General features: G+C 46.4%; 1 protein-coding gene across 2 annotated transcripts in view; it reads right to left on the reverse strand.

The window, feature by feature from the left end:
- The window catches only part of LOC138296808 (exportin-5-like), a 1,097,230-nt gene that overhangs the window by 325,259 nt on the left and 755,974 nt on the right, over positions 1–15,997 (reverse strand). For both annotated transcript variants that reach the window (XM_069236256.1, XM_069236254.1), the window contains exon 21: positions 9,043–9,143. In XM_069236256.1, coding sequence (XP_069092357.1) covers positions 9,043–9,143 — 101 coding nt within the window. The remainder of the gene's footprint in view (positions 1–9,042; positions 9,144–15,997) is intronic.

Consider the following 15,997-nt stretch of genomic DNA (forward strand, 5'->3'; position numbering starts at 1 on the left):
TGATTTGAGGCCGAAGGGTAGAACCGCAAATTGGTTATGACTTTTGCCGACAATGAACCTTAGAAATTTTCGATGTTTCTCGCTCACCGGAATGTGAAAATAAGCGCTGCGAAGGTCTATCGCGCAGAGCCAGTCGCCCTGACGAAGTTGAGGGTAAATTTGGTGCAAGGATAGCATCCTGTATTTTTCCCTGCAAATCCACTTGTTTGCTATCCTTAGGTCTAGAATGGGACAAAACTCTTGTTTGTCCTTCTTTGGTACCAGAAAATACCTCAAGTAAATCCCCTTTCCATGTGGATTGATTGGGACGGGCTCTATTGCTCTCTTTTGTAATAGGGTTGCTACTTCTAACTGAAGAGCTTCGAGGTGGTGGCTGACTGGTATGGGTGGAACAGATGGAGGAGGACTGATGAATCTGAGAGCGTAACCATTCAGCACAATATTCAATACCCATGCGTCTGATGTGATGCGTAGCCACTCGTCCAGATGATTTGAGATACTTCCTCCTACCGGAGTGGATAACGGAGGAGGGGGAAGCGAAGATTCAGGGCTTAGACGCGGGAGCCTGGCGAGTTGTCTGGGTTTGCGGTGTGGAATGACCCCTTGTCGACTTTTGCTGTGTCAAGAAGGTTCTTTGATGCTGTTGTTGCTGCTGGGGTTGTGAAGCCATCCACTGTGGCGTCTGATACCTGTGAGTGAATGTAGGAAGTTGGCTCTGTATGCACTATTTCAAAGTAAGGAATAGTATGCACAGAGTCCAAGGGTTTCCCTTAGAGGTAAGATAGTGGCAAAAAGAGATAATACTAATGCTCTATTTTGTGGTAGTGTGGTCGAGCAGTAGGCTTATCAAAGGAGTAGTGTTAAGCATTTGTTGTACACACACAGGCAATAAATGAGGAACACACACTCAAAGACTTACTCCAGGCCAATAGTTTTTTTGTATAGAAAAATATCTTTTCTTAGTTTATTTAAAGATCCACAGGTTTCAAGATTTACATGTAATACTTCAAATGAAAGGTATTGCAGGTAGGTACTTTAGGAAGTTTGAATAATCAAAATAGCACATACACTTTTCACATAAATCACATAGCTATTTTAAAACTAGACAGTGCAATTTTCAACAGTTCCTAGGGGGAGTAAGAGTTTGTTAGTTTTTGCAGGTAAGTAAACCACCTACGGGGTTCAAGTTTGGGTCCAAGGTAGCCCACCGTTGGGGGTTCAGCAAACCCCAAAGTTACCACACCAGCAGCTCAGGGCCGGTCAGGTGCAGAGGTCAAAGTGGTGCCCAAAACACATAGGCTTCAATGGAGAAGGGGGTGCCCCGGTTCCAGTCTGCCAGCAGGTAAGTACCCGCGTCTTCGGAGGGCAGACCAGGGGGGTTTTGTAGGGCACTGGGGGGGGGGACAAGTCAGCACAGAAAGTACACCCTCAGCAGCACGGGGGCGGCCGGGTGCAGTGTGCGAACATGTGTCAGGTTTTCAATAGGTTTCAATGGGAGACCAAGGGGTCTCTTCAGCGATGCAGACAGGCGAGGGGGGGGGGGGGGGGCTCCTCAGGGTAGCCACCAACTGGGCAAGGGAGAGGGCCTTCTAGGGGTCACTCCTGCACTGGAGTTCGGATCCTTCAGGTCCTGGGGGCTGCGGCTGCAGTGTCTTTACCAGGCGTCAGGATCTGAGGAGCAGGCAGTCACGGTCAGGGGGAGCCTCGTGATTCCCTCTGCAGGCGTCGCTGTGGGGGCTCAGAGGGGGGGGGGGGGAGGGGTTGGTAACTCTGGCTACTCACGGTCTCGCAGTCGCCAGGGAGCCCTCCCTGAAGTGATTGTTCTACACAAGTCGAGCCGGGGGCACTGAGTGCAGAGTAGCAAGTCTCACGCTTCCGGCGGGAAACACAAGTTGTTTTAAAGTTGCTTCTTTGTAACAAAGTTGCAGTCTTGGGTGAACAGAGCCGCTGTCCTCGGGAGTTCTTGGTCCTTCTAGATGCAGGGCAGTCCTCTGAGGATTCAGAGGTCGCTGGTCCCTGGGGAGAGCGTCGCTGGAGCAGTGTCTTTAGAAGGGGGGAGAGGGGGGGGGAGGGGTTGGTAACTCTGGCTACTCACGGGAGGGGTTGGTAACTCTGGCTACTCACGGTCTCGCAGTCGCCAGGGAGCCCTCCCTGAAGTGATTGTTCTACACAAGTCGAGCCGGGGGCACTGAGTGCAGAGTAGCAAGTCTCACGCTTCCGGCGGGAAACACAAGTTGTTTTAAAGTTGCTTCTTTGTAACAAAGTTGCAGTCTTGGGTGAACAGAGCCGCTGTCCTCGGGAGTTCTTGGTCCTTCTAGATGCAGGGCAGTCCTCTGAGGATTCAGAGGTCGCTGGTCCCTGGGGAGAGCGTCGCTGGAGCAGTGTCTTTAGAAGGGGGGAGACAGGCTGGTAGAGCTGGGGCCAAAGCAGTTGGTGTCTCTGTTTTCTCTGCAGGGTTTTTCAGCTTAGCAGTCCTCTTCTTCTTAGGTTGCAGGAATCTGAGTTCCTAGGTTCTGGGGAGCCCTTAAATACTAAATTTAAGGGCGTGTTTAGGTCTGGGGGGTTAGTAGCCAATGGCTACTAGGCCTGAGGGTGGGTACACCCTCTTTGTGCCTCCTCCCAAGGGGAGGGGGTCACATTCCTATCCCTATTGGGGGAATCCTCCATCTGCAAGATGGAGGATTTCTAAAAGTCAAAGTCACCTCAGCTCAGGACACCTTAGGGGCTGTCCTGACTGGCCAGTGACGACTCCTTGTTTTTCTCATTATCTCCTCCGGCCTTGCCGCCAAAAGTGGAGCCGTGGCCGGAGGGGGCGGGCAACTCCACTAGCTGGAATGCCCTGTGGTGCTGGAACAAAGGGGGTGAGCCTTTGAGGCTCACCGCCAGGTGTTACAGTCCCTGCAGGGGGAGGTAATAAGCATCTCCACCCAGTGCAGGCTTTGTTACTAGCCACAGAGTGACAAAGGCACTCTCCCCATGTGGCCAGCAACATGTCTCTAGTATGGCAGGCTGCTAAAACCAGTCAGCCTACACAGATAGTCGGTTAAGGTTTCAGGGGGCACCTCTAAGGTGCCCTCGGGGGTGTATGTTACAATAAAATGTACACTGGGATCAGTGTGCATTTATTGTGCTGAGAAGTTTGATACCAAACTTCCCAGTTTTCAGTGTAGCCATTATGGTGCTGTGGAGTTCGTGTTTGACAGACTCCCAGACCATATACTCTTATGGCTACCCTGCACTTACAATGTCTAAGGTTTTGCTCATGCACTGGTGCCCTCACCTATGGTATAGTGCACCCTTCCTTAAGGCTGTAAGGCCTGCTAGAGGGGTGACTTATCTATACTGCATAGGCAGTGTGAGGTTGGCATGGCACCCTGAGGGGAGTGCCATGTCGACTTACTCGTTTTGTCCTCACCAGCACACACAAGCTGGCAAGCAGTGTGTCTGTGCTGAGGGAGGGGTCCCCAGGGTGGCATAAGATATGCTGCAGCCCTTAGAGACCTTCCCTGGCATCAGGGCCCTTGGTACCAGGGGTACCAGTAACAAGGGACTTACCTGGATGCCAGGGTGTGCCAATTGTGGAAACAAAAGTACAGGTTAGGGAAGGAATACTGGTGCTGGGGCCTGGTCAGCAGGCCTCAGGACTCTTTCAAATCAAAACTTAGCAAAGGCAAAAAGTCAGGGGGTAACCATGCCAAGGACGCATTTCCTTACAGTGAATAGCCGTCGTTGGTAAGGACGGAATATTTTTTGCTGTTCCCTTGGTCGTTCGATGCCCACCGATTTTAAAGTGTCTAGCTCAGATTTCATACTCGACATCTCGACAAGGTGGAGCCTGAGAATGTTAAATTTTGAATTCTCTGCTGTGCCTCTGGTTTGAGAGATGTCAAGTGTAGCCAAGCGTGTCATCTCAAGGCTACTCCATGAGCATAGTTATGTGCCTATAGCACCAAAGAGTCAGCAGCAGCACTTAACACCTGGTTGGAGACCATGGCACCTTCACCCACGATCTCCAAGAAGTCTTCTCTTTTGTCTTTAGGTAGATGCTCCGCAAATTGTAGCATAGAGTCCCAAAGAGCACGATCATATCTACCTAATAAAGCAGTAGCACTGGCTGCTTTCATTGTGATGGCTGCAGTAGAGCATACTTTACGACCTGCGGCATCGATCTTTCTGCTCTCCTTGTCCGGAGGCGAGGAGGAAGACGGAGATGTAGAGTAACTTCTTTACCGCTACTATAACCACCGAGTCCAGCACTGGATCCGACCTTAGGAATAGAGGGTCTTGCTCCGGTGGGCGATACTTTTTTACAAGCCTGGAAGGAGCAGTCTTTGTTGTGGCCGGTGTCAGAAATATATCCATTGCCGGTTCAAGAAGACCCGGGACCAGTGGAAGTAAAGGTCTTGAGGATGTTCTCTGGTGTAAAGTCTTGAAAATCACCGAGGTCGTTGGAGCGGGTACCGCCAGCGGGATGTTTAGTTTGGTAGCCCCGTGTACTAGGACCTCTTGGAAGGTGTTCACGTCATCTATGGAGGGACACTCTCAGAGATGGCGAGTCCGACAGGGTTGGAGAGTAATCCTGTGTGGAAGAAGAAGAATGTCTATGACGTGAATGAGACGATGTTTGAACTGATTCATGTCGATGGTGTCGAGAGGAAGAAGAGCGTCTCGAGGAATGCCGGGAATGTCTTGTGGATTCCGCTGGAGTCACCGGAGGAGGAGTCATCGGAGGAGGAGCTGTAGGTACCACAGGTGTCTGCGGCAAAGGTGACTGCTGAGGAGATGGCTGAGGTGAAGTTGGAAGAAGAATGAGCGAGCCCGAGGATTCTGAAGTGGTATAAACCCTTCTAGGCCTCTTTGAATGTCTCCTCGACATCGACACTCCTCGACGTCCGGTGACGGCGGGTGCCTCTCGACGTTGATTCGCCTCGTCGCCGAGATCCTCTCGACGGTGACCTTCCTCGACGTCGGTGGGATGACGGCGACCGTCTTCGTCGGCAAGCACTTTCCCTTGACGCCGACCCGGACCAAGATCTTCCTGACGGCGAGCGTCCACGCCGTCTCGCAATGCCTCTTTCTCGACGGTGAGCCGGTCCTCGACGGCGAACATGTTGGCACCCTTCCCGGTCTCAATGTCTATGCCCTCGACGTCGTCGGAGACCTATGTCTTTTATATGCAGGTCTGGCAGATGCTCCAGAGGAAACAGGGAGAGCCCTGGTAGAAGACTGACCTTCTCCTCGCTCTGTGGCAAATTGACAACTTCTTCTCCTGTCCTCTCTTGCCTGAAGTCGAATTTTCTCCCTATCGCGAAGAGTTCTTCTGGAGAAAGTTCTACAGATGTCACAGGAGTCAGGTTTGTGACTGGATGGTAGGCAAATTACACAGACCTGGTGTGGGTCTGTTTTAGCCTTTTCACTGCCACAAGAAGGGCATTTGTCAAAAAGTGAAGGCATTCTAAAGATAGAAAAACCTTAAATTCTGTCAGAACTTGACAGGAAAGGCTAGCAAATGTTCACTCAAGATGAAAGACATCGAGTGAAATTGAAATTCCAAAGGTTTTAATTGAATTTTCTGTCAAAAAAAGCTTTGTGAGGTAGAGCTCAATGCTTCAGGGTCCTGTCAGAAGGAGACGGAAAAAAGAACTGAGGCAACTGCCTTTTGCTGTGCATGATGGGATGCAGGAAGACTGTTTTCTTAAAGGCACAGCTCTATTTACATCCTGTATAATGGCAGCCTATGGGCTACACTGCCCTGCATTGTTTTACTCTCTTTTGGAAGTGTTAATAAAGTTTAAGAATGTATTTTTTATTACATTTCTGGAATAAATGTAATTTTGAAGATGTATTTACACTACAGCTATGGTTCTTTCCAACAATTTGGTCTGTGTAGCTCTTCACATAGGCTGCACACCGTTATTCTTAAGTGGTTTTTACAGGCCTTTTTAAAAGGGCTGCTATCTGCACTTAAGAATACATTTCAGATCAGTGCTCCGGGGTCCCCGCAGGCGCACGAAACTATTCAGTGCTTATGACTATACATGGAAATCCCCTACGAGAGAATCTGATTTCCTGGGATCTGGGGAGCCCTTAAATACTGAATTTAGGGGTGTGTTTAGGTCTGGGAGGGCAGTAGCCAATGGCTATTGTCCACCCTCATTGTGCCTCCTCCCTCTGGGGAGGAGGGCACATCCCTAATCCTATTGGGTGAATCCTCCAAACTCAAGATGGAGGATTTCTCAAGGCAGGGGTCACCTCAGCTCAGGACACCTTAGGGGCTGTCCTGACTGGTGGGTGACTCCTCCTTGTTTTTCTCATCATCTCCTCCAGCCTTGCCACCAAAAGTGGGGGCAGTGGCCGGAGGGGCGGGCATCTCTACTAGCTGGGATGCCCTGTGGCACTGTAACAAAAGGTGTGAGCCTTTGAGGCTCACCGCCAGGTGTTACAGTTCCTGCAGGTGGAGGTGAGAAGCACATCCACCCAGTACAGGCTTTGTTCCTGGCCACAGAGTGACAAAGGCACTCTTCCCATGTGGCCAGCAACATGTCTGGTGTGTGGCAGGCTGGCAGGAACTGGTCAGCCTGCACTAGAAGTCGGTATGTATTCAGGGGGCATCTCTAAGATGCCCTCTCGGTGTATTTTACAATAAATTGTACCCTGGCATCAGTGTGCATTTATTGTGCTGAGACGTTTGATACCAAACTTCCCAGTCTTCAGTGTAGCCATTATGGAACTGTGGAGTTCGTGTTTGACAAACTCCCAGACCATATACTCTTATGGCTACCCTGCACTTACAATGTCTAAGGTTTTGCTTAGACACTGTAGGGGCATAGTGCTCATGCACATATGCCCTCACCTGTGGTATAGTGCACCCTGCCTTAGAGCTGTAAGGCCTGCTAGAGGGGTGACTTACCTATGCCACAGGCAGTGTGAGGTTGGCATGGCACTCTGAGGGGAGTGCCATGTCGACTTAGTCGTTTTCACCCCACCAGCACACAAGCTGTGAGGCAGTGTGCATGTGCTGAGTGAGGGGTCTCTAGGCTGGCATAAGACATGCTGCAGCCCTTAGAGCCGTTCCCTGGCATCAGGGCCCTTGGTACCAGGGGTACCAGTTACAAGGGGCTTACCTGAGTGCCAGGGTTGTGCCAATTGAGGAGACAAAGGTACAGTTTAGGGAAAGAATACTGGTGCTGGGGCCTGGTTAGCAGGGTCCCAGCACACTTTCAATCATAAATTAGCATCAGCAAAGGCAAAGAGTTAGGGGGTAACCACGCCAAGGAGGCATTTCCTTACACCATAGGATTGCAGTACTCTTTCAAAGACATTGCAAGTATTTTGCTAGTTTGCCTCAAATTGCATCAGTATTTATTTTGGTAACAGTATTCTGGGGTTCAAACATAATAAAAACAAACTATTTTTCTAACAGCTGGCCTCGAGTTCCTTATTGAGTGTGTGTCTCAGTTATTGCCTATATGAGTACAATACTTGCTTAGCATTACGCTCAGATAAACCTAACTGCTCGTCCATAATACCACACAAGAGAACTTTTGAGATTCTCATTTATAACCCTGTAAACCAATAAGGGTCACCTAGGCTACCTGCTTAGCGTCCCCCATACATTGGTGCACTGCATAGATAGCAAGCTTCCTACAAAGAGCCTTTGGGGTTACTTATAACCTTGTAAACCAAGAAGGGTCGCCTGGACTATATGCATACAGCCCCCATACATTGGTGCATTACATGGATAGCCAGCATCCTACAGTATGGATTTATTAAGACAAGATGTTTGATATCAAGCTCCACTATTTCCAGTGCAGCTATCATGTAAGCTGGGTCACTTGTGATGACCAGTGTCCAGTGCATGTTTCAAGATGGCTGCCCGGTCACTTGCAATATCTAGTATTAGAACTAGAATGCACAGGGGCATATCTGCTTTTGCAGTCATCCTCACGTGTTATAATGCACCCTGCCTTAGGGCTCTCAAGGTTCGCTGTAGAGGTGACTTACACATATTGCATGCAGTGACTTTGGCATGTCACACAATGTGTATGCCATGTCAGGTTTTCATCCAGGGCCTGCACCCTGACATGGAGTCTGCGATGGCCAGCTGAGTGCAATTTGTGCGTGTGGGTCCCTCAGGGTGGCTTGAGTTGTGCGGCAGCTCTTACAGACCCTCTTTAGTACCATGCCTTATTTATCAGGGGTTCAATTTACTAGGGACTTACAGGGGTGCTAAAGTCCTGTGCCAATTGTAAAGCAACCAGAGATACTTTTGTATGAAAGAGCACTGGTACTGGGTCTGGTTAGCAGGCCCCTGAGCACTGTCAGAGTGGCAAACCAGCATCTAGTAATCCTTATTGCTATTAAGGGAATGCATAACCAATAATTACATCAGCTGTAGCAGTTACAAGGCACTCCTGCAGTCTGGATAACAAAGGGGTGTTTTCACAACCAGGTTAAATATTAATAGATAAGCAACATATTTTATAGTTTAGAGGACTTGTGTTGTAGAAAATAAATGGTTTGCAAAGGAGATAAGGTTTATTTAGTACTTTTGTGTTATATGGTGTTATATGATATGAAGGGAGAAATAAGTAATTAAAGAGGTCCTATTCGACCTAAACGCCTTTCTGGTGCTCCTTTTTGTATATTTGGGCATCATTCAGACTTGAAATCTATTCATGCCAATGCCTGTTTACTGATGTTTAGTTTTGGAACTTTATCACTTGTTCAATACGAATTATAATACGAAAAAAATACCAAAAAAATAAATAAACTTTTGTGCAAAAGTATTTTGTTCATCTTGAGCTTAAAGTAATGTTTGTGGGAGTGAGCTCTTAGCAGATGCACTTGTTCTCCAGCAAGCATAATAAATGTAATGGTTGCTACAGATGTTACAAGATGACTCAGTTTTAGAGGAAAACATTGAGTAAAGCAGTATTTTAAATGCTTTTATGCGCACCCAAGGATTCTACTGTAATCAAAATTAAATATTGGAGAGGTTCAAATCAGCAGATAACACTAACAGTTTTTTTTTTTTTTTACCTGAATCTTGAGGGCTGGCCACCTTCAGTCTTTTCAGAACTTGGGCAAACGAGCCACCCACCGCTTCTATCACCTCTGGCAAGTAAAATATGTGCAGAGTCCTGCAAAGAGAAATACGCTGCAGAGGTTGATATACATATTAGCCAAGGGGTTTGTACCTCTTAAGTTCATACATATATGAAGAGGAAAGGACAATATGGCTAAAAACTTCTTTCATCTGAAAGGTGGCACTTTTTTGTTAAGGAAACCATTCTTTGTGTTTGCAAAGTATGCATGACATAACCCATGAAGTCTAGTGCATTTCTGAACAAGTTACTAACCTTCGGAAATACCTTATCTGGCGGAGACTATCTAGCTGCAGATCTCTTACCTTAGAATTATCCCTGGCGTCAGTCTGGAAGCAGAAGATTTTTCTTGAGCAGTACCCCTGCGCGCCAGTAGGTGGTGTCACTCAGCTCCAGGTGAATCATCCACGCTGGAAGTGACGTCTGCAGAACCTATATAGGCACCCTCAAGGTGCGCTGTCAGTTTCTTTTCAAGACTTTCAATGCATGAAGCGCAGAGCCATGAAGAACACTGACGACTGGTGTGGATAACTAGTGCCCTGAAGGGAATACAGCCCTGTCCCTAGAGCAGGGAGGATGGGTGTGCGGTAAGGAATCTGCAAGCTAGATAGTCTCTACAAGATAAGGCATTGTCAAAGGTAAGTAACTAGTTCTTCTGATACTGACTTCTAGCTGCAGATTCCTTACCTCAGAATAGATACCGAAGCAATAACTCCAGAGGTGGGTCTGCTGACCAATTTCGGAGGCGATATTCCTGTATAAAGGAACTGGCAAAATGGCCGTCACAATGAACCTGACTGTGCAAGGCAGTAGTGGTTGGTAAATGTGTACAGGATGGCCACATTGCTCCCTGGCACATATCTAGAACTCCAACTCCATGTGCTAATGCAGTGGTTGCACTTTGGCTCTTGTAGAAGGAGCTTGCAAGCCCTTAGGAGGTTGCTTCTTGCCAGTGCATAGCAGACTTCAACGCAGAGCACGACCCATGTGGAGGTGGTCCTTTTATGCACAGCAAAAACCCTTTTTAGCTCAGACATACCATGAAGAGTTTATCGTCTACCTGGAATTCCTGTAAGAAGTCAACACCTGGCTGCCAAGAGAACATCAGACTTCGGTAGGCAGGTCAAACCCCGTGAGCTGTCGCAGCTCAATCTCCACTCAAGAAAGTGGAGACTGGATACGTCTGGGTGGAGTGCCCTCCCCTGCTGATGCAACAGAAGATCCTCCTGAAGAGGCAGCCTGATCGGAGGATAGATTGCCATGTTGAGTAGCTCGGAATAAAAGCCATTTTATGCCCACTCTGGTGCCACAAGGATGTCTTGGGCCCAATAATATTTCATCTAGGCGGAGTGGCATTGTATTGTATTGTATTGTATTGGTTCATTTATTGAGCGCATTCCGGCAAAAAGCATCAAAGCGCTAATCTGACCAAGAGCAAGAGGAGAAGCACAAGCTACCAACAAGGAATACCTATTGAGCGAAGAGCCAGGTTTTTAGGCTTTTCCTAAAAAAATAAAATGAGTTGCAGTTTGTCGGAGCGTGAAAGGCAGGGAGTTCCAAAGCCTCGCCACTTCCACAGTAAAGGCACGGTCTTCCCCACCTAGCCTTGTTACAGCGAGGAACCGTGATCATATATTCGAAGGAAGATCTCAGATATCTAGTCGGTAGATAGAATTGCAGAAAGGACTTCAAATAATCACAGCCCTCCGACTCTAAGGCTCTATGAGTAAGACAGAGTGTCTTGAAAATAATTCTCTTATTAATCGGTAACCAATGGAGAGATTTCAAACAACAGCTAGCCGATGCGGACTGGGGAAGATTCAGAATAAGGCACGCTGCCGTATTCTGGATTGACTGAAGTTTATCAAGGGACGTTTTATTCACATTTAACAAAAGCGCATTGCAGTAATCAAGTCTTGAGGTGACTAGCGCCAGCACTACCGGCAGCCTGAAGTCCTCCTCAAGAAGGTGTAGTATTTTCTTAAGCGTTTTTAATATCCAGAAACAGACCTTAACTGTATGATTAATGTGTAACTTGAGAGGGTAGAGTCAAAAATAATAGCTACATTTTTAGCAGAGGGAGAGGGACATCCCCCACAAACCGGGTGCCACCAACTGTTATTCCAAGAAGAGTTACTGCGCCCAAAACACATGATCACCGTCTTGTCCCCATTAAGTTTAAGCCAATTGCTGGCGATCCAGTTGTTGATTGCTGTCATACAGCATTGGAATTTCTCCTTTGTGTCCTCCCAGTTGTGTGACACGGGCACAATCACCTGCGTATCATCTGCATTAGAAATAATCTGGAAGCCAAAGGAGCACACCAGGCTCGCCAGAGGCACCATATTTAAATTAAAAAGCATAGGACTGGGAGATGACCCCTGCGGAACTCCACACGGGAGATGAAAAGGGGTAGCACAATGTTCACCACAGGCCACCGTGATCGTTCTATCCGTAAGAAAAGAGCTAAGTAACTTCCAAGCCTTCCCCCTCACTCCGGCCTGGGACAAACGTTGAAGCAGAATGGTAGGAGAAATAGTATTGAATGCTGCCGACAGATCTAGCAGAACTAGAATCGTACCTTCTCCCAAATCGCCTCTTCGGCGAATAATGTCTGAAGTAGAAATTAATGCTGTTTCCGGTATATATATATGCACTGCGAAAACCGTGCTGTGATGGATCCAGCTTACCATTACCTTGAAGGAATTCAGCAAGCTCCTGATAGAAAAACATCTCAAACATTTTAGCCAAACAAGGCAGTAACGAGATCGGGCGAAGATTAGTAAGATCAGATGCATCTTTTCCCGGTTTTTTAATGAGAGGAATAACTGTAGAATGTTTCCAATCAGCCGGGAAATTCCCTTCCAGAAGGATTTCAGCAAACACTGGCTCCAAAGCAGAGGCCACCAGCAAAGGGGCTAACTTTAGGATGCGGGCGGACAAAGATCCGTAGGTGAACCGGATTTCACTGCCATAACTAAGTCGATGATTCTATTGGCAGGGAGGGGTCGGAAACAGTATAGCGAATTGGCTAACTCCGCGTGCGAAAGGGGCACTTCACCCTCTGAGTCAGGAGAAGGGGGACTAAAGTCTGTCATCAATTTAGCAATGTTATTAAAAAAGTCTGCCACCAATTGACAGTATTGAGGAGAATTTTCAGAGGGGGAAAGTCCTGGGCTCGTCGTAGGAGACGTCAAAGCTCGAACTGTATTAAACAATTCTTTAGAGGAGTTCATAGCCCCTCTGATAGCTTTAAAAAAAATTCAGAGTTTTTGCTAACCTAATGGGCAGTTTATACTTCCCAAGGGCTTCCCTGAGTTTTCCTCTTTCTAATTGAGTTTTGTTTAGTGACCATTTCCGCTCCTGCCTGCGATAGGTTCTTTGTAAATCTTTCAGCTCCTCCGAATACCAAGGTGCAGACTGAGAACGTCGGGCTTTAGTGATTAACGCGGACTGCAGTGCTATCGCATCAATGGCCCTTTTCAGACCCAGGTCAAAAATCTCAAGGTGTGAGCATCCTACTGATTTCGCCTGGTCCCAACCTACTTTCAGAGCCTGTGAGAAATTGGTCATTGATTTTATGCCATGGCCTTTTTAAGACCGTGCTCAGAGGCAATTTCGGAGCAGTGGCCGGCCAAGATAACTTAATGGATAGTATAAAGTGGTCAGACCAATCTACCTCCCCGTTACCATTTCTGGAAATCAGTCCTGATCTAATAAAGATAGCATCCAACATATGACCCGCGGTATGCGAAGGAGAGATGTCTCCCAGATGCCAATCCAGGCTCTGCATATAGCTAGTAAAATCTACCAAGGCTGGGTCGGATAACTCGTCCAAGTGTAGGTTAAAGTCACCTAATACCAAGGCGTTCTCTGCTATATGGCCAGGCAGCCAGGAAGGCATTCTTAGGGCCCGGCGGTCTATAAAATAGAAGGACTTCAATGACCAGGCTATTTTTTAACTTTAATTTTAAAATAGGAGCCTTCACATATCTGATGTCTGCCATTAAGCGTAGTAAGCGAACAGCTTAAATGATTTAAAAAAACTATAGCTATCCCCACCCCCCCCTCTTTCCTTCTCTGTCTTGTCTAGCGAAAGAGTACCCTGGGGGTGACGCAATTAAAAAAATCAGTGTTGGAATCAGCTCTCACCCATGTTTCAGTAATAAAAAGACAATCAAGGTCAGATGAATTAATCAATTCACTAATTTCAAGAGCATGTTTAATAAGAGCGGGCACTAATTAGGCCCCAAGTCATAGCAGGCTTAAAGGACCTCATTCGTATCCGGGTCTAAAATAGCACCCTCTTCCAAATGGGACGAGGGCTTCCAATGACAATAATGGCAGGGGGCATGGCCCTTTGATTCTAAGCCTCATCAGGACATAGATAGCAGTACATATATGGAAAATGTCACTTACCCAGTGTACATCTGTTCGTGGCATGTAGTGCTGCAGGTTCACATGCTATGCATAGCTCTTCCGACATCTAGTCTTGGGCTCAGAGTGTTACAAGTTGTTTTTCTTCGAAGAGGTCTTTTTGGAGTCACAAGATTGAGTGACTCCTCCTCTCGGTTACAGTGTACATGGGCATTGACTCCACTGTTAGATTGTTTTCCCGCAAAGGGTGAAGGAAGGAGTGATAGAGTATAAGAATATAAATAGATGTCCATGCAAATGTAAATGTATCTACATATGTACAAATGGTAAACTTTCAATGACTACAGGCTTCCGGGGAGGAGGGAGAGTGCATGTGAATCTGCAGCACTACATGCCACGAACAGATGTACACTGGGTAAGTGACAATTTCCGTTCGATGGCGTGTGTAGCTGCAGGTACACATGCTATGCATAGACTACAAAGCAGTTAATCCTCCCAAAAATAGTGGTGGCTAGCCTGTAGGAGGTGAAGTTGTTTGAAATAGTGTTCTTAAGACAGCTTGGCCAACACTGGCTTCTTGCTTTGAAAATACATCTACACAATAATGTTTTGTAAATGTATGAGGATTAGACCATTTGTCAGCTTTACATATATATATCAGCCATTGGTATGTTTCCTAGGAATGCCATAGACCCACCTTTCTTTCCTGTAGAATGTGCTCTAGGTGTGATCAAAATTGTCTTTTCGCGTTAATCTAACATGTTTATATGCATCTAACAATCCATCTTGCTAACCCTTGCTTAGAGATAGGATTGCCTTTAAGTGGTTGCTGAAACGAAACAAAAAGTTGTTTTGTTTTCCTAAAATCTTTAGTTCTATCTATATAGTACATAAGAGCTCTTTTGAGATCAAGGGTATGAAGGGCTCTCTCTGCAACTGAGTCTGGTTGTGGAAAGAAAACTGGCAATTCCACTGTTTGGTTGACGTGAAAAGGGGATACTACTTTTGGTAGAAATTTGTGATTTGTCCTAAGTAAAACGTTATGTTTATGTACTTGGGGGAAAAAAGGTTCTTCAAGATTGAATGCTTGTATTTCACTAACTCTTTGTAATGAAGTAATAGCTACTAGGAAGGCAACCTTCCATGTCACAAATTGAAATGGATTAGAGTGCATGGGTTCAAAAGGTGGGCCCATGAGTCTGGTAAGTACGATATTTAAATCCCAAGTAGGAACAGATGGTGCTCTAGGTGGAATAATGCATTTTAATCCTTCCAAGAAGGCTTTTATAACTGGAACTCTGAATAGAGAAGTGTGCTGAATAGTCTGCAAGTATGCTGATATTGCAGTAAGATTAATTTTAAGGGATGAGAAAGCTAAATTTGATTTCTGCAAATGAAGTAGGTAGCATACAATATCTTATATTGATGCTCTAAGTGGATCAGTGTTTTTAGATTGACAGTAAACAAATATTTTCTATTTGTTAGCATAACACTGTCTAGTAGTAGGTTTACATGCCTGTTTAAGCACCTCCATCCATTCTAATGGAAGTTTTAGGTATCCAAATTCTATGTCTTCAAGAGCCAAATCGCTAAATTGAGAGCACTGGGGTTTGGGTGCCTGATTTGACCTTTGTTTAGCGTTAATAAATCGGGTCTGTTTGGGAGCTTGGAATGAGGTACTACCGACAGGTCTAGGAGTGTGGTGTACCAATGTTGACGTGCCCATGTTGGGGCTGTGAGTATCATGGTCAGAGATGTCTGACAGTTTGTTGACCAGAAAGGGAAGGAGTGGGAGAGGGGGAAAAGCATAAGCAAATATCCCTGACCAATTGATCCATGGAGCATTGGCCTTGGATAGGGGATGTGGGTGTCTGGATGCAAAGTGTTGGCATTTTGCGTTTTCGCTTGTTGTGAATAAGTCTATTTCTGGTTTTCCCCACTTTTGAAGTACCTGAAAGTGAATCTCCCATTCGTGTGTCTGTTGGTGGTTCCTGCTTAGGAGATCAAACCAGCTGATTGTGTATTCCTGGAATGTATTCTGCTAACAGATTAATGTGATCTTGAACTGTCCATTTCCATATTGTCTGGGCTAAAAGGGACAGATGAGATGAATATGTCCCACCTTGTTTTTTCAGGTAATACATGGTTGTCATGTTGTCTGTTTTTAACAAAACAATCTTGTGTTTGAGAAGGGGTTGAAATGCTTTTAAGTCAAGGAACACAGCTAATAATTCTAAATGGTTTATGTGAATTTCTTCTGTTTGGAATACCATTCCTCTTGAATGGTAAGGTTGTCTAGATGAGCTCCCTAACCTATCATTGATGATGCGTCTGTTGTTGTTGTGGTCTGAGGCACAGGGTCTTGAAAAGACCGCCCCTTCTTTAGATTGCTGAGATTCCACCGTTGGCAGTCCATCAACACTAGATCTTGCAATTGACCTTGTGCCTGGGATGCAGCATGTCTTATGCCACCCGAGAGACCACTCACTCAGCACATACACACTGCTTCCCAG

The sequence above is a fragment of the Pleurodeles waltl genome, chromosome 5, assembly GCF_031143425.1.
Source record: "Pleurodeles waltl isolate 20211129_DDA chromosome 5, aPleWal1.hap1.20221129, whole genome shotgun sequence".
NCBI classification, from domain to species: domain Eukaryota; kingdom Metazoa; phylum Chordata; class Amphibia; order Caudata; family Salamandridae; genus Pleurodeles; species Pleurodeles waltl.